At 40.0% G+C, this 26646-nt stretch overlaps 1 protein-coding gene across 6 annotated transcripts in view; it reads right to left on the bottom strand.

Moving 5' to 3' along the window:
- Nucleotides 1–23168, bottom strand: part of cabin1 (calcineurin binding protein 1) — a 65930-nt gene extending 42762 nt beyond the window's left edge. For 3 of the 6 annotated variants that reach the window (XM_047381237.1, XM_047381239.1, XM_047381240.1), the window contains exons 1-27: nt 23005–23168; nt 20107–20165; nt 19922–20014; nt 19702–19815; nt 18773–18907; nt 18441–18621; nt 16514–16643; nt 16252–16401; nt 15788–16092; nt 14605–14782; nt 14377–14507; nt 14070–14287; nt 13409–13481; nt 11685–11872; nt 11450–11587; nt 11110–11298; nt 10553–10795; nt 10302–10455; nt 10104–10219; nt 9274–9435; nt 7773–7979; nt 7512–7657; nt 6914–7175; nt 6548–6718; nt 3331–3420; nt 3028–3188; nt 2720–2931 (exon numbers count right to left, since the gene is read on the bottom strand). In XM_047381237.1, the coding sequence (XP_047237193.1) occupies nt 2720–2931; nt 3028–3188; nt 3331–3420; nt 6548–6718; nt 6914–7175; nt 7512–7657; nt 7773–7979; nt 9274–9435; nt 10104–10219; nt 10302–10455; nt 10553–10795; nt 11110–11298; nt 11450–11587; nt 11685–11872; nt 13409–13481; nt 14070–14287; nt 14377–14507; nt 14605–14782; nt 15788–16092; nt 16252–16401; nt 16514–16643; nt 18441–18621; nt 18773–18907; nt 19702–19815; nt 19922–20014; nt 20107–20109 (4150 nt within the window). In that variant the 5' untranslated portion in view covers nt 20110–20165; nt 23005–23168. Of the gene's footprint in view, nt 1–2719; nt 2932–3027; nt 3189–3330; nt 3421–6547; nt 6719–6913; nt 7176–7511; nt 7658–7772; nt 7980–9273; nt 9436–10103; nt 10220–10301; nt 10456–10552; nt 10796–11109; nt 11299–11449; nt 11588–11684; nt 11873–13408; nt 13482–14069; nt 14288–14376; nt 14508–14604; nt 14783–15787; nt 16093–16251; nt 16402–16513; nt 16644–18440; nt 18622–18772; nt 18908–19701; nt 19816–19921; nt 20015–20106; nt 20166–21127; nt 21239–23004 lie in introns of those variants that run through there. The other 3 variants (XM_047381241.1, XM_047381242.1, XM_047381238.1) reach the window with 2 other exon arrangements.
- Between the last annotated feature and the right edge of the window lie 3478 nt (nt 23169–26646).

Here is a 26646-nt window from a genome sequence, read left to right as displayed (position 1 = left end):
CTTGAGCTGGACTTTGACTGGACCATTCAGAATCTGTGGACAAGACTTGAAAACAGATGTTCACAGATGCGTTTTCATCCGGTCTGAATTTGAGCAAAACTGTCAGTTTCTGGATGTGGAAAGTTGCAGAGACCCCAAAAGACTTGTTGATTCTATAATGTTCTGACTCATGGGGGCTAAATGATTAATGCAACACTTCTGCTATTCCTTTGGAAAACAATATTGGAAGAACCACATATAATGTTCCTTACACTTCATGATTATGCATAAAATCCAAATATAATGTAGTGAAATATGTTGTTGCAATGTGATCCAATTCATGATGTATGAATTCACAAGACACTGCTTATATATAACTAAACCTTTCCAGTTTTACAACTCCCTTGTGCATGTTTTCAAAATGAAGGAAACAATCAATGAGTCTACAGTCCCCAAAATGATTATTTCCAATTGTTAGTTCTAAACATTTAGACAACCATATCATAAATAATGTCTTGGTTCTGACTTGAAAATAGCATGTCTGAATCAGATTCTACATTCACCTCAGTGCACTTTCAGCAGGAATCAAGTCAAAGGTCGGACACCTACCAGCAGCAATGTGCATAGAGAGGCATTTTCTAACTTCAGCCAATAAATGGAAGCCACATTCTTTCCAACTTGGAATTTTCACATTAATTGGCCATAATTAGAAATTGTACCTTATTAGTAATAGAGCAAATATGATCCATGTGAGATTTCAGAATATCTCCCATCTTGCTTTCTGTGTAATTAACCCACACACCACACTCTGATGAAATGTGATTATATGACATCAGACAGTTTGGTGGAGTGTGATTCAGGGACTGAGTTTCTCCAGCTGTTAAAACAATCACCCCAATAGAACTACATGCACATAAATGGCAAAGCAGGTGGTAAAAGCAAGCAGGCAAAGAGGTAGCAGGCAGGTAGGTAAGTGGGTAGGTAGGTAGGTAGGTAGGTAGGTAGGTAGGAAGGAAAGAATCTGGAGAGGGTGACAAAACTGGCAACATGGGCAATATGGCTGCATTATTTGCACATTCAACTTGAATTTGCATGAATGGGTTGACTGAGCAAATACAGGTTTTTATCTAATGGAAGAACGCTGGCTTTTTCCTCAATGTGAGCTTTCACATTTCAATATTTTGCGCTAATAATTTAAAAGTAAACGCCAGGCTATTTTTTTTTTTTTGTATTATTCTGAATAGATTTTTTCTTCTTGAATTCATCTTTTAAACACCAATAAACCTAGTACCATTACAACAGTTTAAATGCAAAAAAAAAAAAAAAAAGTGAATAAATGAAAAATATGTACACTACTGACAGCATGGTTTTACGTCCGGCACATTTTTGGATTAACTCCATCTCCTGAACAAGTAACAGTAATCTGGCCAACTTTTACCTCGATCGGCCAGCCAGGAACGAAAAAAGTCCAATCTTTTTCCAATGAACATACCATAAATAAACATTAGCAGGTACTGTTGACAACACTCATTGGTGTGGATGTGGTCACTGAGTGAAAAAGATTCAAAGGTAGATATTTTCCATGTTTCAAATTAAGCCAGAGGAAGCACAAAGATGTAGGAAGTCATTTCAAAGGAAACTATATTTCCTACTGTTGAGGCATGCCTGGAATTTATTCAGGCAGCTAAAGAGAGTGAGAGAGCTAACATTTTTCAGCAGAACACAGGAAGGCTAAACAGACAACAGCTTTTAACTTATGTCTGATAGGAAATATGCTGGTTTTTGAAATGTCAGAAGCTTTTTGGTAGTCTTACAGGAAGGATCTACATTCTCATTATGTCTTTGTCTGGAAGTAATAATAAAACCCAATTTTACTGTGCCTGGTCTCTCAAGCACCCATGTGACTTTGCTTGGGTTCCTGATATAAATAAGTGATTGCTCACTGCAGCAACAACTGAAGAAAATATTAATAAGGCTGTTCTTATGTCTTTTTATATCACAGCTCCTAAAAAAAGCAATATGCAAAATTGGAATTGGCCTCAAAATTCCAATAGGGGCAGTTTCTAAATGGATTTTACAACACTGAACACGAAACAAAAATCCCAAAAAACGAATTAAATGAAATAATTTTGGAACCTTGTTTTTTGAGGCTGCTTAAAATGGTTGCCAAAGTCTGTTACATATTTATCCTTAATAATAAATATGTATCAGACATGGACAAGTACTTGGAAATGTAGACAATGTAATGTTTATGCAGCTAAGCTTAACATGCTCTATATTCAAGTTCACAGCAAATTTGCAGCTTTTTTTGTGTGTGGTGCTAAATAACAGCTGATGGATGCTGAAACAACACCAGACTTGTGTAAATGTGACACAAAAAGCTGAAGATGCTTTAGGAGAAACAAAAACTTTAAATTCCCAGTGAGAGGAAGAAGCCACAAGAGACAGATGTTACAACCCCACATGCACAAATATGAAAAACATATAAGCCCAAATGCTCTCAGCCAACCAAAGTAGCTATCATTTTCCATGGAAAGCTTATTAGCCAAATAATCAGAAGCCATATTGCCCATTTCGCCACATCCCAATCACCCAGTGCATGGGGACCATAGTGACTGAAAACGAAGCCATTGAGCATGGTGATTAGCAATCTGAGCGCTCCCCAGTGGGCCTTTCTGTCCCAGTGCGAAAATGGCAAAGAGCCCAACCCCAGAGGCAGTGTCTAGGACTGGGACTGTACCATCAGCCTGCTGCTCCTCATGCCGTTGCTGCTGCCACTGCTGCCTTCGGAGTGTTTTGCGTTTGGCGTAATCGTGGTCAAATGGCGTGGCCACGTAAGGAGGGGAAGTTACACCTGGGGTGGCAGCAGAGGCTGGGGAGGAGCTGAGGACGTTCCCTATGCAAACTGAGGAACAATTAAATTCTTCTTCCATCATCGTAGGCGGTTTCTCTCTAAAATTGAATAAAGAGAAAAAATGCAGCACCGTGAGATCAACAGTTTTTTGTAGCATTTGTTGGACTTTCTAAATAATTAATAATGAAGCTTACTTTTCATTGGACCTTGGCAAGCTTGGCATACTCTTCTCTTCCCCCTTTGCGAATGGCCCAGTTGCTGCTTCAACCAGGAGGTTAAATAAAAGGTCGTGATCCAGATTAGACTCAGCAGCTTGTAGCAATTTAAGGATGGAGGCACTCAGACGGAAATGCAACTAGAAAAAAAAAAAGGAAAAAAGAAACTGAATGTTGCAAAGGTATAGTTAATGTGAATGGTTTCAGAAACAGCTGTTGCATAAAATGTAGAGAAGCAACATCCCTGGAAACATTCTGATCAACAAGTTGAACTTTGCTTACTTCCAGGGCCTCCATAGCCAGGTCAGGAGGATTGTGGTAATGAATTTTCCGTGGGTACCTGGCAGCTTCTTCATGCAGATATTGTGCTGCCTATAAACCCAGGAAACAGTAGGGTTACTAGTGAATTCCAGTAATCAGAGAAATGTGCAAAAGCAAGTGAAATAAACAGATCCAGCATCTTGTAAAATCATTCATACCTCTCAAAGGTTTTCACATTTTGTCAGAACCACAAACTTTTCTGAATTTTATCGCCATATTATGTGATAGACCAACACAAAATCTGTACTTTTTAGAACATTATGTGGCTGCAGTTACAGCTGCAAGTCTTTTGTGGAATGTCTCTTCCAGCTTTTGTTTAACTAGATATTGACAAGTACAGGGGTTGGACAATGAAACTGAAACACCTGGTTTTAGACCACAATCATTTATTAGTATGGTGTAGGGCCTCCTTTTGTGGCCAATACAGCGTCAATTCATCTTGGGAATGACATATACAAGTCCTGCACAGTGATCAGAGGGATTTTAAGCCATTCTTCTTGCAGGATAGTGGCCAGGTCACTACGTGATACTGGTGGAGGAAAACGTTTCCTGACTCGCTCCTCCAAAACACCCCAAAGTGGCTCAATAATATTTAGATCTGGTGACTGTGCAGACCATGGGAGATGTTCAACTTCACTTTCATGTTCATCAAACCAATCTTTCACCAGTCTTGCTGTGTGTATTGGTGCATTGTCATCCTGATACATGGCACCGCCTTCAGGATACAATGATTGAACCATTGGATGCACATGTTCCTCAAGAATGGTTCGGTAGTCCTTGGCAGTGATGCGCCCATCTAGCACAACTATTGGGCCAAGGGAATGCCATGATATGGCAGCCCAAACCATCACTGATCCACCCCCATGCTTCACTCTGGGCATGCAACAGTCTGGGTGGTACGCTTCTTTGGGGCTTCTCCACACCGTAACTCTCCCGGATGTGGGGAAAACAGTAAAGGTGGACTCATCAGAGAATAATACATGTTTCACATTGTCCACAGCCCAAGATTTGCGCTCCTTGCACCATTGAAACCGATGTTTGGCATTGGCATGAGTGACCAAAGGTTTGGCTATAGCAGCCCGGCCGTGTATATTGACTCTGTGGAGCTCCCGACGGACAGTTCTGGTGGAAACAGGAGAGTTGAGGTGCACATTTAATTCTGCCGTGATTTGGGCAGCCGTGGTTTTATGTTTTTTGGATACAATTCGGGTTAGCACCCGAACATCCCTTTCAGACAGCTTCCTCTTGCGTCCACAGTTAATCCTGTTGGATGTGGTTCGTCCTTCTTGGTGGTATGCTGACATTACCCTGGATACCGTGGCTCTTGATACATCACAAAGACTTGCTGTCTTGGTCACAGATGCGCCAGCAAGACGTGCACCAACAATTTGTCCTCTTTTGAACTCTGGTATGTCACCCATAATGTTGTGTGCATTTCAATATTTTGAGCAAAACTGTGCTCTTACCCTGCTAATTGAACCTTCACACTCTGCTCTTACTGGTGCAATGTGCAATCAATGAAGACTGGTTACCAGGCTGGTCCAATTTAGCCATGAAACCTCCCACACTAAAATGACAGGTGTTTCAGTTTCATTGTCCAACCCCTGTATAGCTACAGTTTTTTGCAAAATACCTCAGTCACAATGGATGGAGAGTATCTGTTGGCAACAGTTTACAAGCTTTGCCACACAAACTCCATTACATTTAGGACTAGACTTCAACTGGACCATTCTAGCACATGAATTTGCTTTGGAAACTGAACCTATACCACCGACTATAATTATCTACACCAGTCATTAAGATCCACTTGGCCCCTTCTCTGATTAACCTTGTTTTAAAGGGGACATATCATAGAAAATCCACTTTTTTAGCCTTTAAACATATTTTGTTGTGTACTTGGAGTCTGTAGGAATGCAGACACAATTCATTACATCGTCCCCAGCATTAGAACCTCTTCAAAGTGCCTGGTTAAATTTTATTTTTCATGGAAATGTTCCCACATCAGTGGGAAAATTCCTCTTTGTCTGCGCGAAACACTTCTATTACGAGTGCCTTCAGCAACCTCCACCAGTATCAAGAAGGATTTGCCAAAAGAAGTAATCTGATTAAGGGGTCAGTTCCTTCTGTCTATTGAAACGATGAACACAGGAAAGCGATAAGCTGCAAATAACGCCAAAATGACACCAAACTTTAATCTAGACATGAATTGTGTGTTGATATGACATCCAGGCCATGGTTTTAATAGAAGTAGCATTGTGCCTTCTGCTTTTGTTAGCGCTGTGTGCTGCTTTTAGCTCCTTAAGGACATAACGGTACTGCGTGTTTTGAAATGTATTATTACACAAACAGTTTTGCATTCTGCGGCGCTAGATAATTGTATCTCTATTATCTAACTAGAAAATTGGCAGATGGGGTTAAAGTGGAGTGCACCTTGACCTGTAGGGGGGTGGGGTGTGAAGCACCTCAACAGCATCTAAAGAGACCACACCAAAATGAGTTGGTCTCAGATGCACCTCAGAACAGGGGTAAAAGAGGGGTCTGTGGAGCTACAATAACAAGGAATACAGACCAAAGCATTGCTGTTCCACTTTATATAGACCATAACTAAATGATTTAAGTGTGAAAAGAAAAGATTTAAAAGCATAACATGTCCCCCTTAAACTTCTCCACAACTTCTTCCCTGACCTGTCTGCTATGCATGTGTCTCATGATGCCGTTTGTCAACTTATGTTCTCTCTCAAAGCCTGAATTACAGAGAGGGACTGAACTTACTTATAAGATGACATCTTAAGGCAATTGGCTGAAATAAATTGCCCTATTGTTGTTCATTAAAAGAGGGCAAAAAAACAAACATAGGCCCCACTTTTCAGATTTTTATTGGTACAAATTATTAAAAATGGGGTATGCGTTTTTTTCTGCTTTCCAATTATGCACTACATTGTGTTCATCTATCGTATGAAATACATTGAAGTTTGTGGCTGTATTGTGAAAAAGTTAAAAGGGGGTGTGAATACTTTTGCAAGGCACTGAGTGTCACCTGAGACAACAGATCTAATCTTAACTGCAGAGTTATTTAAGCCATTTATTCTTGTATGTAGGATAAAAAAAGATTACATTGTAGGACTGTAAAGGATACTTCAACTCCGCAACACTGTCAAAGAATGATAAGCAGGTTTACCTTTTTGTAAAGCTGCAGATATTCAACAGGGGGCTTCCTGCGCTTCTCGGCTATCTTCCCCAGCATGTAGTGAATAAGCCACTCTTCTTCATCGCTGTCACCCTCACAGCGGGATGCACCCTGGAAACACTGAAAAGCTGTCTCCAGCATGGAGTCTCTTCTTTCCTCCATCTGAAATAACGCAAACAAACAAACAAGGCAAACATCTAGTGTTTTTTTCTCAAGGCGGCATATCAATAAGCTCTACTGTAGAGAAATAAAAAAATCTAAAGTGGTGCAATGTGACTGTTGAGCATAAAAATATGGCATCAAAGCAGATGCAACCCAAACTGTCATGGGAAACATTATGAGCTAGATAGGCCTCACCTGTTTAACAACCTCTGCAGGGAGTTCATTTTGCCATTGCTTGAGCTGCCGAGAAGCAAAAGAATGCAGCGCATACGAAATGGTTCCGTACTCAATCCACAAGGACAGGTTGGAGCCGTCTATCTCCAGGGCTCTCTTGAAGCAGTTTAGCACGGCCTGCGAGTGCTTCCATATAGGAACGTCACTTTTCAGCTCATTGGAATTGAGCTTTTCTTGGATACGGCTGGCTCTGGCTAAAGCCATGCCTGCCCAGGAGTCAAATCTGAGAGACGACAGGTTTGCTATTAAGTTCACTTCTAAAACCCTTTAAAATTACATAAAAAGTAGAACTGCTTTTATTGCATAAATGCTGTGTGAATCCCGTGAGCTGAATGAATGAGCTGATCTAGTGAAGAAGCTGAACTGAAGCAGAAATGCTTTAAGTTTACAAATGAGCAGTAATTTAAGCAAAGTTTTTACAATAAATCCGTCTTAAATCTTAGAAAACCAACATTCTAGATGTAGTTGAGAATGTGAAGTGAGGTCTGAGCAGTAGAGAAACATCCAGCATTTTGAAGACAGATGTAATCACTGACAACAGTGTGAAGAAATTACTGACCTATTGGGGCATACGCAAATGTCATGCATATAGAACTTAATAGCTTTGGACTGCTCCTTGTTCTTGAAGTGATAATCAGCCAACAGATAGTAGATCTCATTGATGATTGGAGGTGCAGGGGGGCTGCCTGCTGGAAGTGAAGGGACCTTCAAGTGATAAATGTCAAATAGTCAGATTTTTAAGGACAAACTTGCAAATGAAGACAAAAAGGACATATTTCAACATTGTTTAGTACCCCTCATAGTAACCCAGTAAACTGACCTTCTCCGTCATGTCCTCAATGTAGGCTGCCACTTCATCCATGGTGAAGGTGGGGGTCTCACTTGGGGGCGCTATGCTTGCAAATCTCCTCAGCAGATTGGCCAGTTCTGCAGACACTGTGCTAGTCTTATAGCTGTCAAACTCAGGCAGTGACTTTGGTTTGAAATACTGGAACATGAAGAGAGCATCGGTCCACTGAAGCTCGACCTGTAAAACCCAAAACCAGGCCCAAGTTCAACTGATTAGCATCAGTGCAACAACAGATTAATGGGCACCCCTTCTCTAGCACTGTGGTATTATGTAATTACAGCCAGAATAATCGCAACCTAAATGCACAGACTCCCACTTGTGGCTGGACAAGAGCATTGCAAAAACAACCATTAAAATTAATAACTAGGTTCTTCCACAATGATGATAACCAAATTCAATATTTCGCCATTTTTGTGTGTTTATAATATTGGTACAAAAATTAAAAACGAAGGTATACTATGTATACTGCAGATCTGGCCCAGATTTAAATTCAGAATCAGTAAAAATCGCATTATGGATGTTAGCGGGTCCGATAAATGGGTGGGCAAATAAATAGGACACATAAATGGATGGATGGATGGAAGCAATGCCAGTGGGAATAAAGTGGCTACACACAGAAGCTTTTTGCTCCCATCATTTCCTTTAGTTCTTATGGCGTTTATAGACTAGAAATACTAGAAATCAGTTCAAGTAAACCGGGAGTTCAGAGAGCAAATAGAAAAACAATGAAGCCGTTACAGAGTCTTTGCATTAAATACTGAACTAGGGGCGGCAGTGACTCAGGTGGAAGGAGTTCGTCCTGTAACCCGTTCGTTCCTCGTTCGAAACCTCGCTCTGTCCGTCTCAGTGGCGCCAGATGTATAACAGCCTCACTTCTGTCAGTGTGCCCCAGGGCAGCTGTGGCTACATTGTAGCTCACCACTGTCAGCGTGTGAATGTGTGTATCAATGGGTGAACGACTGTATTGTAAAGCGCTTTGGGGTCTCTGGGGACTTGAAAAAGCGCTATACGTGTAGGCCATTTACCATTTAAAAAAACTGCATTTTGCAGATATGTCGTTTGCGGCTTACACAAATATTCATCATTTCTCACTCAGTGGAGTAAAAATAGTTCTGTAACCTGTTTTGTGTGGCTCAGTAACAAACAATGTTAATGGTTATATATCTGACCGTTTCAGCATCGAGAGGTTCACTAAGGGTGCATGTTTGCGTCATCGGCAGTCTACTCCTTTTCATGGACACCTCTTACATAAGTTTGGCAATACAACTAAGAAATACCAATTAGGCAAAGCCTTGAGCCACCTCTTTACTACTGCACCGCCTCTTCATCACCATTTCCCCATTAGCTACATAACAGCTCAGCTACCTTTGTTGATTTTGTTGCTAACTTTTAGTTTATGGAAGTCTGATTAGCAAACTAGACATGAATCTTGAAAGAAGACGAAATATAGGTGAGAAATTGTAGGAATAACCTGTGGAGATGAGTGGTCCTCAAGGTAGCGCGCCTTGCTCTTCTTACTGGGGTAGGCGTATAAGCAGAAAAAGCATTGCTCCAAGGCCATTTCAAGCTCTTCTTTATAGGGATGAGAGTCATTGTTGGTGGAAGCAGCAAATTCCTTCTCCAATATCCTAATCTGCACCAAATAAGTTGTGAAGCAGAAAAAAAAAAACAAAAAAAAAAACTGTTTTATACGAGACATACAAAGGCATGTAAATATATGTTCTGCTCAGAAGAAATCAACATTAAACATGTCTACATTGAAAACCTATCACCCCCATCATGAAAAAACATGGAGGGAGTATCAGGCTGTGGGAATGCTTTTCTTGAGCAGGGACGGGGGAAGCTGGTGAGATCTGAAGGGAAGATGAATGGAGCTGAACGTAGGGCAAGAAATCCTGCTAAAGGCTGCAGAACAATGAGACGGAGCTTCCCCTTTCAGCAGGACATACGGCTAGAGGTGAAATGGAATGGTTTGGATCAAAGTTCATATTACTGTGTTAGAATGGTGTAGTCAAAGTCCAGCACTAAATCCAGCTGAGAGTCTGTAGTAAAAACTTAAAAACCAATGTTAATCATGCAGTCTGAATGAGACTGAACTATTTTTAAAACAAGAACGAACAAAACAATGTGCAAATACTTGTGGCTGTAATTTCAGCACAAAAATGTATGGGCTGTGGAGAGGCCGAATACAACAGGTTTACCAGATTTTTCAATACATCATACTGTATCAATACAGTTAATTATCTAAATGAGACCTGTTAAAAACAATGTTTGCTAAGGGAGTTCCATGTACGATCTTACAAAGAACTTCAGGAAGGCACCCTCTGAGCTGCAGCAAAGGGAACGACGACCCAGATACTCATGAGCTGTACTCAAAAGCATCAGAGAGGAGGGAAGCATGGGAGTTTCTGGTGCATCTGAAAAATCAGACATTTCAGCGTTAATAAAAAGAAAAAAACTCAAAGCATTGAATGAGGGAGAAGCAACGACTCAACACACCTTCGTCGTCATCTAAAGATATATGCTGCCGAAGCATACAGTCAAAAGCAGTCTCCTCGTGTTTGATAATGCGATACAAAATAATCCAAGGCACAACTGAGAAGAAATATGGCTCCTTTGGATCATCTGAAGTACTCATGCTAAGATCAATCAGCTAGAGGGAAATAAAACACAGCAACAGGTCAGAATAAAGCAATAAAACAATTTATTGCGGTTACCGTTTTACTGTATTCCCATCCCTTCTTTCAAACCTGAATTAGATTGTTTGCCAGTCGAGCCAAGCTTGAGAAATGAGGGACTTTGCTCAGAAGCTCCGGTTCTTTGTTGAAGCAGATTTCGATGCCATCCAGCAACTTTCTTATGGTGACGACCCACTCTTCCTTGCTAGGAGTAGAACCGCCTGGAGCAGAGTTGAGCTGCAGCAGGGCTTCGTTCAAAGCCAGCTCGCTGCTCTCCAAGCATTGCCAGTAGTCCTGCAGCTTCAACAGGGAGTTCTGGAGAAAGGGGGAAAGGTCACAGTGTAAGGAGTTTACCCAAAACTCAAGCACATTATGAATGGCAGCTTTTTTAATTCCTTTAAAGTAAATTCACAAACATAATATGATGTAATTTTGTTTTCCAACTATGTCAATGCTTAAAGCAACAAATCAACAGCTACAGACAGGGTTCAGACACATTTTTCCTGTCAATGCGCTACTTTTCAAATATTTCTAGAGCTATTTTGGCCAAAACCTTGAGAATAAATACAGCTTTTCCTAAAAACAGTCCCGTTTCTACAGCGGATAAAGAGCTTTATAGTACTTCCAACCTGCAGTAGCATCAGCTGGGCAGGACGCTCCGGTGCCGAGCTCACAAACTCCAGAGATTTGCCCCTGTTTTCATAATTTAAAGTGGGTTGCAGCAGGCCAACAACAGACTCAAAGTCTGCAGACTCAAAGAGACGCTGGATCTCCTCTAAAGACTGACAACGCTCCAACGACTTCAGTCTCTTGTCGATCTATACATGGGATCAGAGAAAACACATTCACAGCACTAACTCCTTGTGTGAACACAGTAACATTTTACGTATTAAATCCGTTATCCTTGAAGACTTTCTGTAATCGTGTATTGAGCATTAGATAAGGAAGTATATCAAATATTTTACCAACCTCCTCCGCAGATATGGCTGCATCTACACATAGGTTTGGCAGGTTGATGGTATAATGTCTCCCATCAGTGGCCTTTGGTTTGCCCTGCAGCAGGCCTATACAAACATCATAGCTTTCAAGGGCCAACTCCATATCTCCCTGTCAAAAGCCAAAAACAACTGTGACATTAAATGACAGCTCTGGGTAGACTGTGTGAAAAAGACTCATGAACAAAACTAGGAAACGTCGATTTTACCTGCAGGGCCAAGAATCGTGCTTTCAGCCAGTAGACACGTACCATGACGTCTAACCAATCATTCTCAAACAGATCTCTTTGGGAGGAACCGAGGGCCAGGATTAACAAGTCGCCCTGGAAGTGTTGTCCAGGGAATTCGGAGTCAGACGTGTCACTGCTGGGACCGCCACAATTTCCTCTTGGAATAACTGGACAAGATTTAATGACGTCTGTAAAAACCAACTGTAAATAATACCTAATAGGGTGTAAAGGTACAATAACATCCTGGTTTCAGTATGTACCTCCGCTTTTAAGTCACAGTTCGGTACATTTTTGTTATGCTTTGATCATCAGAAACTATTTATTTCTACTTTATTCAGCAGAGAACAAAGATATGATTTTTTAGAACTGGTTAAAACTAAGCTCTGACTGGAGATTTGGTTTATTTTCCATTAATATAAAGGATAATCAAATATAGCCAAAACCATCTGAAAATGGTGAAGGCTGGTATTTAGGACTTTCAGAATAAAACGGTGCTGATATTTAAGAATAAAACATCACTTTGGATTTGATTAATATATAGACAATCCAGTAGTGCATGAAATTCAGCTGCTGGGAAGCCTGCTCTCCTCAGAAGGAATCCTGCCGACATGTCTGCTGCTGCGCAGCATTTTATACTACTACATTTTACAATACTACTGCAGGCAGCAGGATTAAGACCTTAGCTAACTATTCCTCCAGGACCAGGGCTGTTTACATTTGGCTTGAGGTTTTTAGTAAGTACTGAAGTGGTGAATAATGCTGACAAGCCTTTAGTTCAGTCCTTTCTTTCTACATCATCCCTGTAGCTGAAAAAAGAACCAGTTATTGATTAGCAGACTTCAGAGATAGCTGGGGGTCCACACCGTTTTGTGTTAAACGTTTAAACTGACCTTAGAACTGTGAACTCAGTTCGGCACATAAACAGTCTGCATGTGTTCTGTTTTATAACGCTGTAACTGTTCGTTACACGTGTGTTCAGGACCAAAAAGGCGTGTACCGAAAATGTCCGGTACATATGCGAGTACCGTTACAACCCTAACACCTAATGTACGTAAACATGTTTCGATTTAGCAACTTCCAAAGATAAACAAGATCGTCAATTACAAGCTTTAAAAAGTTACATTTAAGACTTTTTAAGATTTTAATTTGGGACCCACTTTTAAACTTACTTGGTAGACAAGTTAAAGATAGCTTGTCTACCTATTTTGGGATTTTTCAACTCTGGCATGTGACGCTGGTGTATTTACACCCAACTTCACTGGCGTTTTACATCATGTACACTTGTGTACGAGCATTTACTTTAGCTTCATAACAATTATTAATGACAGGTTATAGCTATTTGCCTATTTAAACAGCTGTCAACAACGCAAATCCCCATTTACAAGCCAAGTTGTGTTAAAGTCATGTTAAATGTAGAAGTTAATTTGGGAGGGTTCTGGATACAAATTCATTTAAACAGACATTTAAAAAGAATAAATAATCTGCGCATTTATCAAACATTTGAGGTCAAACATTTTGATGACCAATAACTTGAAGACTTTTTAAGGCCTTGCAGAAGCCCCGAATAAACAACAAGTAGTTTAATTTGAACTTTGATAGTTCTGCTAAGAGTACGTACGTACTCTGGAGCAATAGTCACACATCATACAACCAGGTTCTATCAATAACAAAAAAAACATCCAACACCATGAGAATGAGCTTACCAATCTTCCCTTTGTTGTGTAACCATTGTTCCAGCTGTAACTCCATACAGGCCAAGCTCATTGTCAGCATTTCCTGGATAGGCAGAAACTATCAAAAGTACTGAAAGGACAAAACTCAAGAAAGGTGCGAAGGAGTGAAATGACCATTCAAAGTTCCTGCATAGAAAATAGCCGCCTTAAACAGCTTTTGTTCATTCTCTGACTTCATTTCTAAATGAATGTAACTAACTTTAGGCTGTCTTGCCACTGTAATAATGTCCACACTGAGTATAGTCAGCACAACTCGGTATGATGCGTTCACTGACCGTTAAAATATAGACATTTTGAGTTTCTGACCAGTCAGGGTCAGTAGGGGTGAAAATCATTCGATTTGAGTCACCAGTGGATTTCTCAGCACAGCACTAAACTTAAATATTACCAACCAGTTGTACTTCAGGCAAATGTTAAAAATTTGCCATATAGATGAAAATCAGTAATAATAATAAATAAATAAAAATCCCAATTGTAATTTTACTGTCCAGATATGATATTTTGGCCCTACTTTGGTTGAACATACACCATGTTGCTCCACAACAGCATGAGGTCTGAGCCTTTACGTTCTGGAGGGGCTCTCAGTGACAAACACCCAACAATTAAACAGTTTTCTTTTTTTTTTTCTTACCCGAATGTGCTGGTTGCTGCAGTCCCGAAGGAGAGGATTAGGCAGGCCCAAGCTGTGCTTCCTCCAAGTCTGATAAACCTCCAGCACCACAGTGGTCAGCCCCCGTGGCCACTCCTCCATGAACTTCAGACCAATTGCTTTCAGATAGCGCATCATCAGATCCAATATTCCACCATTGGTCAAATTATTAAGCAAGAAGTTGTGAACATCTTGTTGCTCTATCAAAGGAAAAATGCAAAGATGTTTAGTTTATCATTATGTTCCAATGCAAAGCAAGCTGACACCTTAAAAAGAATATGCAGAATACCAGATTCCATGGGTTCAACATAGTCAGCTGGTAAGCAGCTTTCATGATAAGGCTGAACGTCATCCTTCCCATTACACTGAGTCTCAATATTCCCCAAGCTCTCATCATCATCAGGATCGAACTTCTTTAGCCTAAAATGAACAAGAAAATAATGTTCCAAATTAAAATAAAAAAGCAGAGCTATAAAAATGTTTATTGATTTTGTGCATACGTTTTAGGCCAACCTACCTGGAAGGTAAGTATTTAAAAAGAAGCTCCTGAAAATCAATCTTCTCTTCCTTCTTACATTTAGTGTTTCGAACACGTGCCGAGCGACGTTTGGCCGTCTCACCGCTATCCTCCACGCCACGTTTTCTTTTGGGAGCCTTCTTCCCTTTATCAGCCAGGGAAATTTCCATGCTTGCAGCTGTGAACATAACAGAATATTCAAAACAACAATAAAAAGTGGCTTGCAAAAGTGTTCATACTACTTGAGCATTTCCACATTTTGGCAAGTTACAAACTATTTTTTTATGCATTTTTTTGGCTTTTGTGTAATCGGTCAACACAAAGTAGCGCAAAATAGAGACACAGAAGGAAAAGGTTGCATGGCTCTGAACGCTTTTTACAAATAAACATCTGAAAGGTGCAGCACACATTCATTATTAAACCCTTTTAATCTGTAAATAAAATCTAAGTCAAGCAAATGCCTTCTGAATTCATCTAATAACTAATCTTTGAACACACAATCCCCACAGTAACATGTAGTGGAGGCAGCATAACACTGTGGGGATGCTTTTTTTCCAAGCAGAGACAGAGGAGCTTCTCCTGGAATGAAACCTGTAAGAGGCTCCAGAAGACTTGAGAATGGACAGGAGGTTTACCTTTCAGCAGGGAACGATTTTGCTCAAAGGATAGTCATGTGTTAAAATGTCCTATTCAAAGCCCAGACATATATACCACTGAGATTCTGTAGTAAATCTTCAAAAAGGATGATGCTCATCATTCAATCTTAATGACCTGGAGATATTTTCCAAATACAAATAGGCAAAAATGTCAGTTCCTGAATGTGCAAAGTTGACAGCGACAGGCCCCCTAAAGACATGCAGCGGTAACTGCAGCAAAAGGTGCTTCTATAGCAGAATGATCCAAGGGCACTGAAAGCAAAGGTATGCAACACTTCTCAGATCTTTATTTGTAAAAAACATTTTAAAAACCCTTCCACGTTCCACTTATGAACTACCTTATGTTGGTCTATCACAAAAAACTCCCAACAAAAGACACTGAAATTCGTAGAGTGTAACGTGGCAAAATGTCAAAAGATTCAAGGGATGTGAACGTCCCAGAATTACTGAATATTAGTGTAAAAGCTTATTTTTTCTATTTTACAAAAGAAATGATGTAAGCTGGAAAAAGACAGAAATAAACTGACCACCAGGGGGAGCTGAAGTAGTGACCTCGATAGTAGTCTGGCCCAGGGTAATTTGAGGCTGAGAACCAGGCTGGATAAGGACTGCAGGCTCATTAAAGGCTACTGGTGGCAGGGATGAACTGGGGCTGCTCAGCACAGTGGTCAAGCCCATACTCACAGGGCTACTCAGTTGGGGAAGGTTCTGGCAGAAGTTCGGGTCACAGTACGATGACAAGTCAATTCTGCGGCCCAGACTCGATCGTGGAGGTTCGCAGGTGGTCTGATGTTTGTACATTGCAAGAAAGCTTTCGCCTAAATGCTTCCATCTGAGGTTAGACAGGAGAGACTTCAAATTTACAGACAAAAAACTCAGAGAAGAAACAACAAATACTTTTGCCCAAGGGGCTAGTATAAGAAGGTTACTATTTTCAGTAATATACATTTAGCATCCAAATAGGATGAAGAAATACAAAATAAAAACTAACGAGAGACAGTGTATAGGCTGAATCAGGTCAAGGTCCGGTTTTGGTTCACAGTGAGAGAGAGACTGTCTGCGCTTCCTTATCTCGAGAGCTTCCTCAATGATGGATCTGCGCTCTTCCTCTTCCACTTCCACAAAGTGAATGGACATGTCGCTGCAATAACCCACAGCAAAATACACGCAAACCTTCAGTACTGTGAAATGTTTGTTTACAGCACATTGTAAATTTATGACTCTCCTAAAAAGAAAAAGTGAACTGGTTTTACCATTTTGTAAACATCTGCATCGTATCCCTCTTCAAACAAGGCTGCTCCTTGAAGATTTTTTCCTTTAACACCAGGCCTTTAGAGTAGCAGTGGTCCTTCTCCAGGGCTTTGGCAATGAAGTATAAACAATCTGCAAAAATGCAGATAAAGTTTACTTAATTCCTTTTGGTTGAAAAAAATAGGATGAAAAATAGGATTTTCCTGGTTTGATCCCTGTAGACGGATCACATCATTTATTGACCATCGCTATCGGGAGTCCTCGACAAAACTCAGACCATGTTTTGTGTATCCATTTCCACACAGCGGTTGGACAATGAAACTGAAACACCTGTCATTTTAGTGTGGGAGGTTTCATGGCTAAATTGGACCAGCCTGGTAACCAGTCTTCATTGATTGCACATTGCACCAGTAAGAGCAGAGTGTGAAGGTTCAATTAGCAGGGTAAGAGCACAGTTTTGCTCAAAATATTGAAAGGCACACAACATTATGGGTGACATACCAGAATTCAAAAGAGGACAAATTGTTGGTGCACGTCTTGCTGGCGCATCTGTGACCAAGACAGCAAGTCTTTGTGATGTATCAAGAGCCACGGTATCCAGGGTAATGTCAGCATACCACCAAGAAGGACGAACCACATCCAACAGGATTAACTGTGGACGCAAGAGGAAGCTGTCTGAAAGGGATGTTCGGGTGCTAACCCGGATTGTATCCAAAAAACATAAAACCACGGCTGCCCAAATCACGGCAGAATTAAATGTGCACCTCAACTCTCCTGTTTCCACCAGAACTGTCCGTCGGGAGCTCCACAGGGTCAATATACACGGCCGGGCTGCTATAGCCAAACCTTTGGTCACTCATGTCAATGCCAAACGTCGGTTTCAATGGTGCAAGGAGCGCAAATCTTGGGCTGTGGACAATGTGAAACATGTATTGTTCTCTGATGAGTCCACCTTTACTGTTTTCCCCACATCCAGGAGAGTTACGGTGTGGAGAAGCCCCAAAGAAGCGTACCACCCAGACTGTTGCATGCCCAGAGTGAAGCATGGGGGTGGATCAGTGATGGTTTGGGCTGCCATATCATGGCATTCCCTTGGCCCAATACTTGTGCTAGATGGGTGCGTCACTGCCAAGGACTACCGAACCATTCTTGAGGACCATGTGCATCCAATGGTTCAAACATTGTATCAGGATGACAATGCACCAATACACACAGCAAGACTGGTGAAAGATTGGTTTGATGAACATGAAAGTGAAGTTGAACATCTCCCATGGTCTGCACAGTCACCAGATCTAAATATTATTCAGCCACTTTGGGGTGTTTTGGAGGAGCGAGTCAGGAAACGTTTTCCTCCACCAGTATCACGTAGTGACCTGGCCACTATCCTGCAAGAAGAATGGCTTAAAATCCCTCTGACCACTGTGCAGGACTTGTATATGTCATTCCCAAGATGAATTGACGCTGTATTGGCCGCAAAAGGAGGCCCTACACCATACTAATAAATTATTGTGGTCTAAAACCAGGTGTTTCAGTTTCATTGTCCAACCCCTGTACATGTGCAAGGCTAGCCAACCTGGATTTTAGGCCGTGATCAACTCAGAATCTAAGTGTTTAAAAACTTTACAATGTAAATTTAGACAGAGAGAGAAGATACTGCGGCATCCCGTCTGTGTGCCACATGGTCGGCTCAGCCTGCTGTAATCATATCTGCTGAGTAGGAGACGATTATAAAACAAAAACACCTAAAACACTAGTCATTCAATTTCATGAGATTCTAACAAAAAGCAGGTTTATAAAGGTTTATAAAGCAGGAGAACAACATTTGCTCCAAGTTTTGTTCACAAACAGTTACTTGAAACTGCGATGAGAGATGTTACGAACCCGGTTATGAAAAAGTCATAGCAATACATGAGGATACGCATTACTCACAAGTATAGTCACTAAGGGCATACAGAACAGTGATAAGGTTGTCCAGACATGGCCAGTGGTCCTGGTTGCAGTGTAGGCCCTCCTCAAACGCATGACGAGCAAGAGGGATGCGCACAAGTCGCACAGCCACCTGACCAATTTTATACCACATGTTCACATCAGTGGAGTCCAACATGACGGCCTAGAAAAATAAAGCCCAAACCAGGGCAGGAGTTAAAAAACAAACTCATCAGCACAATTCATTCCAATTAAAACTGTAAGCAAAGCAGGGACATTTCCAAAAATACAAACCAAAAATATTTACAACATAACCATGAGAATGACAGTTTTACCTCCAAATAAAACTCCATGGCTTTCCCCAAGTCATCCCGTATTGCAGCCATGCTAGCCAGGTTTTTAAAAGTTGAATATTTTAGCATCAGTCCAGGATGCTTCAGACCCACTCTTTGATCTTCTGAGGGCATGGCCTGAAATATTAAACCGTAAATAAGATTTGGTACGAATGGCAACGGAGAAGCACAGCAACAGCAACTTAGAAGGACAATAAACATTACAAGAAAGAAGCATTGGGTTACAAGACCATTCAGCAACTTACAAAACTTGTAAATACAGGAGCTCTGTAAAGGTCTATGAGGTTAGAGGAAAATTTAAACAAGAGAGGGTTTATCAGAGAACCAACCAAGAGGCCCAGGGCTACTCTGGATTAGCTGCAAATATTCACAGCTCAGGTGGAAGAATCTGTCGATAGAACAATTACTAGCCGTGCACCTCCTAGTATAACTTTTTGGCCTACATTCAAACCTGCATGTGGTGGAAAACTAACACCAAGCATCACCCTGAACACACCACTCCCTCTGTGAATGCTTCTCTTCAGCAGGGACAGGGAGGATGAATGCAGGGAATAAAATTATTTACATCTGGCACAAGTAGATTTTAGAAGCAGTGATCTTTATGCAGAGCTTTATGGGGCATAGTCATTCTCTCAGACCTCTAGAACAGCTCAAATATACAGTCTGATAATGCAAAACTGCCTATTTTAAACACTTTCATTCATAGAACATGCACTCAAACAGCCAAAACAAATAGTAAAATGTATTACAGTATAGAAAACATTAAATGAACCAGAGTCAAAGATTTCTAAAACAAGGATGCCTAAAAATAACAATATTAACAGCTAATTTTGTAATTAAGTGACCTATACACAAGAGTGTAAAACTTAACAGCATGATCAGGCCTGTACAATACACCGAGGGGAGTTTACCTCTTTGAGCAGCGGAGTTTTAAGAAGCTCATGGTAGGCCTTGGCAGACTCCTCAAACTTGTCATGTTTCTGGAGATCCAAGGCTTTGTGATATAAAGCAAAAGCCTCAGCTTCCTGTTGAGGTAAATTAAAGTTAAAAAAAGGCAATTCGTTTCTACCCAAAGAATCGTGTAGATAACGATTAGCTACACACTTAAGTTTATCATCATCTAATCTGTACCTGAGCCTCTTTGGTCTGACTTTTGCTGCTCCTCAGTGGGTCCTGAGACTCATCGGCAGCTGTCGAAGCAGCATTTAGAGCTGCAATTCGAATCTGTAAAAGATAAACAACAACAAACTCATTAGCAATGATAAAATCAAAGACGTGGTGGGGTCAGGCAAAACATAATACTGTGCACAACTTACCATTTTAATATCTTTAAAGCAGATTCTCTGTCTTTATGGTTGCTAATCTTTGACTGCTTCTGCAGGACAGAAGAAAATGATACAGCGGGAGCCAGAAGTTTAGCGTAGACTCATCAAAAGCATGAATGCAATAATAATTTAGGGCTTTAAGTGATGCACTTGAAGTTTTCTTTTTCCCACTACAACGAATTGTCAACAAGTAATGGGTGCCAAGTGTGAATTTAACACAGATTATCCCTAATCCACACGGTTGGATGATCATTCATGTGGGCTCAAATATATACATGCTCCACTACTGATATTTGGTTAATCAACCTTGGGTGATTTGCAAAGGAAACCACACTCGAGTTGCCCTCTACAAGGTCCTAGCATATGTCTGACTGGAGATTTGAACATCCTTCTCATCTAAAGTGGCAGAATTTATTTAAAGTACGGTACATGGTTTTCTGGTATAGGCCCAGTTTGTAATCATATAGTCCATAAACTTTCAAAAGGGTTGAGGTCAGGACTTTGAAAGAAAAAAAAAAACATTCAAGATGTCTAATGTGACCTTTTCAAAACCAGTTTTGATGTTTGTTTGGGAAGGTTTAACCATCTGACCCAAACTGTCACCTTCAAATGAACTGGTTAAAATGTTCAGCAGCAACCTAAAAACCACTGAGGCTCAAAATAGATGTTGGACCATCAGTGTCACTGTGTACAGCGAAGCGAGTTTAACATCGCTAGACAGTGAGAAGCTGCTGAGCAAGAAGGGCTCAACAATCCACACCTTAAAGCTAGAGTGAAATTTGCAGCCGCTCACATGGGCAAGTGAAAAGACTTCTGTAGAAAGGTTTGTGGTCAGAAGATTAAACTATGCTGCCATATAAAAAAAACAGGAGGATTGTTTGGAGGAGTCAAGGTGAGCCTTTTGACTGTCGAGCGACAAGCTAAGGTTCTGTTTTACAACCAATGGTACAGGAGCACTGTACAAACTTGCTGAAATAATAAAGTAGGACTGTCCACAAATGATTCAGCTTACCCTGAAATCACACAGTTGAAACGTGGACACAGCTGGCTCTTCCAATAGCACAATTATCCCAGACAGCTCGGGTTTATTTATAAAACAATGCCCACAAAAATCCATCTTACTGACGAAATCAGGTTTGGCTTACTAGATGTTTTTCTAACAGCAACAAGAGATAAATCGGATTTTTTTTCCTTAGCATAACTCATCAGTAGATCTGAGTTGTACCGCTCCAGCTGGAGTTGGCTTATGATTCGTAAACAGTTAAAGGATCATTCCACCACAATTTTTCATTACCTTGAACATCTTTAATCTTCTCCAACTTAAAAACTACAGTACATAGACTCTTCAAACCTGGACTAGATTATTCTAATAGCAGAATCTTATAAACCTAGTTTGGGATTTGTGAAAGTTCAAGAAAGGGCCATATTAGTACTTTTTTTTGCATTTCTACCACCTTAGAATTGGTCTACCTCACAAAACTACAATACCTATACACTTCAAACCTCCAAAACTACAGTACTGGCATTAAACACCCCTACGCGTGCAGGGTGTGACCCGCTTCAGGGACAGTGGCAGGTGGGGAGTTTGACTGGGGCGGTACACCTGTCAAACGGTAACGCAGGTGTCCTAACACGAGCTCAGGGAGGACAGAAACCTCCCGTGGAGCAGAAGGAAGATTTGTGAAATCTTTCTTATGAAGATGGGCAAATTCCATCCTGTTTTTGGCATCGTGTCTGATATAGGTAAAATCCTCAAACCCATTAATTCCTTACTTTCTCTAAATGTATCGCAGACATAGAACAGAATTTAAAGAAGACTGAAAACAGGCTAAAACCTGTTACTTTTCAAGTAACAATTGATATTGTACTTTTTTTCTGATGTGGAAAAAGTTTTTTATGATTTTATCCATCAAATAAAATTTTTATATGGATAATTGAACTTCAAGTCAGACGGACCTTTTTACACAATGCTACGTTACCATACAGGATTAATATTCTGCTCCTCCAGTCATTTTACTCATGCTCTCACCACTCCTAACTGGTTGAGACTGAACACGGTGATGGCAAGCGGTTCTTTTTCAAACACAGCCAAATCTTTAAGCACTTGGATGTCTGGTGGAAGTGCATGTAGAAGAAAATCTGTTTAAAAAACAAATGCAATAATTCTAAACATATTTTTCACCTTCTGCATTTCAAATTTTTTTAAGTCAAGCCTATTTTATTGTACAGACCTTAAAATCACACACAACGACGCACTCTTTTTAGTCTGTTTGATTTTTCTTTAAGTTATATTCATTACCTGCTATTTGTGTAGAACAATCTAATCCAGTTTTGAGGTGTCTAAATATTGTAGTTATGGAGTTGGACCAGTTCTAAGGTGGTCCAGGTGCAAAAAAAAACAAAAAAAACTTTCACAAATCAAATAAAGCTTTCCCGAATCGGAAACCAACTTCAGCTTCTTAGTTGTACATTCTAATAAGACAGCCATGCACCAATGCAAGCACACTATAGTTTGTTATTCAATCTTTTTACGTCATTGTATTAGTGTCAGGGGCCGAGACACACAATTACACAGAATTAAAATGAAGCACACACTAGTTCAGTGGACCGAGAAGGCAGACTTGACCGAACTGCTTATTCAATTAGCCTGGTTAGCCTAACACTACGGGACCGAACTTTATTTCAACAGAGGTATGCATTTAAATAACACAACTGCAACGCCGGGCAGTCGATGGTTGCTGTTTAGCTTAGACTATAACTAGAATTTGCCTAAAATGAAGCTCTAATTTTGTCCCCAGCTCGCTAATTGTGCCAAAAGCAGATTCTACAAGCTAACATTAGCTTGTGTCTCACTGAGCAACCCGTCGTTTCCTAACCTCCGGAACTTACCGTACGTTGTCAACCGGGCTACCAGCTTTAGTTTTCTAAAGCTTCAGCAGAACATTAAACTTTGATGTGGTAGCGGTTACAGATCTAAAATAAATTAACAAATCAAATTTATTTATCATCCTTTGTTGCTGTTAAGTCATGGATCCGAGACGTTTGCAGCAGTTTGCTACGCGCCAATTAGTAAAATCCTCGGTCATTGGTCAAAGCTCTGTGGGTGTATAAATGTAACCAATGAAATGCTTCGATACAATTAAAACTACATAAACAACAGAGACGTGTAGAAAGTGGGTTCGCACCATTCGTCATCCGGGAAGGCAATCGGTCCGCCGGGTAGTTGCGGTTTACACGACATTTCAGCAGGTGTTCTTTAATGTCAAAACTGCCGGACCCACTTGACCATATGACTGATATTAGGAGCTGTGGATTTTTGATATGCGCTCCCAGGGCAGCATGGTTTGGACGATGGCATGACACACAGGACAAACAACCATGCACACACTCACTCATATGGTGGAGGAAGCCTGAGTACCAGGAGGGAACCTGCACATGCACTGGGAAATTCTATGTAGACTCTCAGGACCTTCTTGCTGCAAAACAATAGTGGTACCAACTGTAACCACCGTGCGGCCTGCCAAGAATGCAATAGAATTAAAATAAACTCATTAAGACTTGTCTTCTCTTTTTTTTATATATTATTTGTCATTTATTAGCCATCAGGTAGTCGTTGCTAGGTTGTCTCTGACCTTATCTTGTCAGAAAAAAATGCTTTGCCTTCATTTAACATGAGAACTCCTCCCCCAAAGCCAGCCCAAGGCTGCTCAGGGGCCCCCAAAACCATCAGAAGTCTCCCATAAATGCTTGAGTTTTAACACAGACTATAGAGATAAAAGTCTTGTATTTGTTTATTGAGAATGTGAAAAGAATTAAAGTTGATTTGATGGTTTCAACATAGACAAATTAAAATATTTTAAATGGTTCGCAAATTCATCTCAGAAAATAACAAGTTATCGGTGATTGCGATTAGGCTCAGCCAATTAGACCTGCCCTCTTTGTCAGATTCACCAAATCTGTATTAAAATGGAGGTAATACACTTGCAGGGTGACATACCACTGAGCATGGTGCTGCCATAACGCGGTTTTACTGGGCAAAATTATGACAGTGTGCTGTTCTCCGACCAGTTTGTGTCCCAGCATTGTTTTGAAAGTGTTAAACCTAAGCTTTGTGAACCACTTGCGAAACTTGTGCTAAGCAGAAAGCAGTGTAACTAGGTTGCCTTATGTGAATAAATGGACAACTTAAATATTCTTTTGCATCTTTATTAAACTATAAACGTTAGAAAGAAATATAGTAGTAGTAGGAATTGCACATCAAACATAGATGGGTACAAATTGTTTAACCCCTAGTTTGAAAAGAACAAAAACAAAACAAATATAGAAAGCCTTGACAGTTCCAATGTAGTGGAATCGCAGCAAGTCCCGAGACACAGTACACTTAAAGATCAGCAGTAAATAAGAAATACTCAGAGACATATATATATATATGCCTCTGAGTATATTTATAGCTATCTAGATAGATATATAAATCTATCTATAGATGAGTGACCTATATGTATACGCGCAAATAGATTTCATATAAATCTGGAAACAGACTGCTCCATTGGAGAAGTCAATCTTGTGACCAATCTCTGCGTGAACTTTGGTTGACATTACTGGTCATCATCCAGTAGGTTGGAGCATCAGTCACAGTTTTGGTCCCCCTTATCCAGACTGCAACTTCAATTTTGAACAGGAGAGAGCCAACATGTGCACATGACTGCGATGTCAGCCATGCAGGTGCAGAGTCCCCTTGCCCAAAAGTAATGATGACAACCCATGGTTTCAGTGGAGTTTCATTCAGGCGCTGAGTGCAAAACCTAAGACAATAATGTGCAAAGTTAATACTACAATTTCTCGAGGTATCGCTGTCTCGAAACGCTGTTTCATTTGTTGCGGTACGGGATCCACTTCTTCTTCTTCTTCTGTTATTTTTTGGCAGTTGGCAAATAACGTTATGATGTGCATTACCGCCACCGACTGGTATGGAGTGTGGTTCTTCATGGTTTTAAATCTTATTTACTGTTACAACAATCAAATTCTATTTATTAATTTAGTGCTTTTGAAAAATCTAATTATAATTTGAATATGCTTGCTACCTAAACTTCTTTGCAAAGTATCTCTCAAAATAAAATTTTCTTTAATACCTACAAATTCTCTCCTTAAAATTGTTCTTTCTTGTTCATATTTCTGACACTTCAGTATTACATGTTCTATTGTTTCCTCCTCTCCACAATAATCACATTTTCCTGTATTATGTTTCTTCATCTTGAACAATGTAGAATTAAGTCCTGTATGTCCTATTCTTAATCTTGTAATTAATCTTTCCTCTTTTCTACTCCTTCTTCCTGTTCTTACTTCTCCTACTATCTTGTTGATTCTGTAAAACCATCTTCCTTTCTTTTCTTCATCCCACCTTTTTTGCCACTCTTTCCTGATTCTCTGTTTAATTATATTTCTTGCCTCTGACCTACTAATATTTATTTTAAAGCTAATGTTTCGTATTGCCTTCTTTGCTATCCTGTCCGCCTTCTCATTCCCTCCAACTCCTACATGTGCTGGTACCCATAAAAACACTAATATTAATCCCATTCTTTGTATTCTAAATAAAGTATGTTTTATTTCCAACAAAATGTCTGGTCTACCCTCTGAATGATTATGTTTTAAACTTAATAATGCTGAACTTGAGTCTGAACAAATGATTGTTTTTAATGGTTTTATATCCTCCACCCACTGCACTGCTAACAATATGGCTAATAATTCTCCTGAATATACTGATAATCCATCTGTAATTCTTTTTCCTACTTTTATTTTAAATTCTGGTATTACAAATGCTACTCCTATTTTTTCATCTGTTTTTGATGCGTCTGTGTAAATCTGGACATAATGATAGTAATTGTTTATATATTCTTGTATTATACTTGAATCTAATCTACATTTCGTATCCTTTTTCTTTTCCATCAATACCATATCCACCACTGCTTCTGGTAACAGCCACGGTGGCACTACTGGCAAAGGCAACATTGAACTTATTTCTTTTTCATATATTTGAAATTCTTCTGCTATATTATTGATAATCCAACCAAAACTCTTAACTTGTTTTTTTTTCTTTTTCCCAGCATGGTTTTAAAATATCACGTGTGGGATGATCCGGATTATTGCTTTGTAAATTTATCCAGTAATTTATTGCTAACTATTTCCTTCTTATATCTAATGGCATCTCTCCCATCTCTACCTGAAGTGCTGCTATTGGACTGGTTCTGATTGCTCCTCTACAAATTCTTAAAGCTTGATGTTGTATATTGTCTAATTTTATAAGGTGAGTGTTTGCTGCTGATCCATAAATTATACTTCCATAATCAATATTTGATCTAATTAATCCTGTATAAATTATTTTTAATGATGTCCGATCTGCTCCCCAATCAATACCAGCCATACATCTCATAATGTTTAATATTTTTTTGCATTTATCTATGATTTTTTCTATATGTACTTTCCATATAATTTTTTCATCAAACCATATACCTAAAAATGTTATATTTTTTACTT

Source organism: Girardinichthys multiradiatus, chromosome 12 (assembly GCF_021462225.1).
Source record: "Girardinichthys multiradiatus isolate DD_20200921_A chromosome 12, DD_fGirMul_XY1, whole genome shotgun sequence".
In the NCBI taxonomy this organism is placed as follows: Eukaryota; Metazoa; Chordata; class Actinopteri; order Cyprinodontiformes; family Goodeidae; genus Girardinichthys; species Girardinichthys multiradiatus.
Note: the sequence above shows the minus strand (reverse complement) of the source record. Positions and strands in the feature narration are given on the sequence as shown.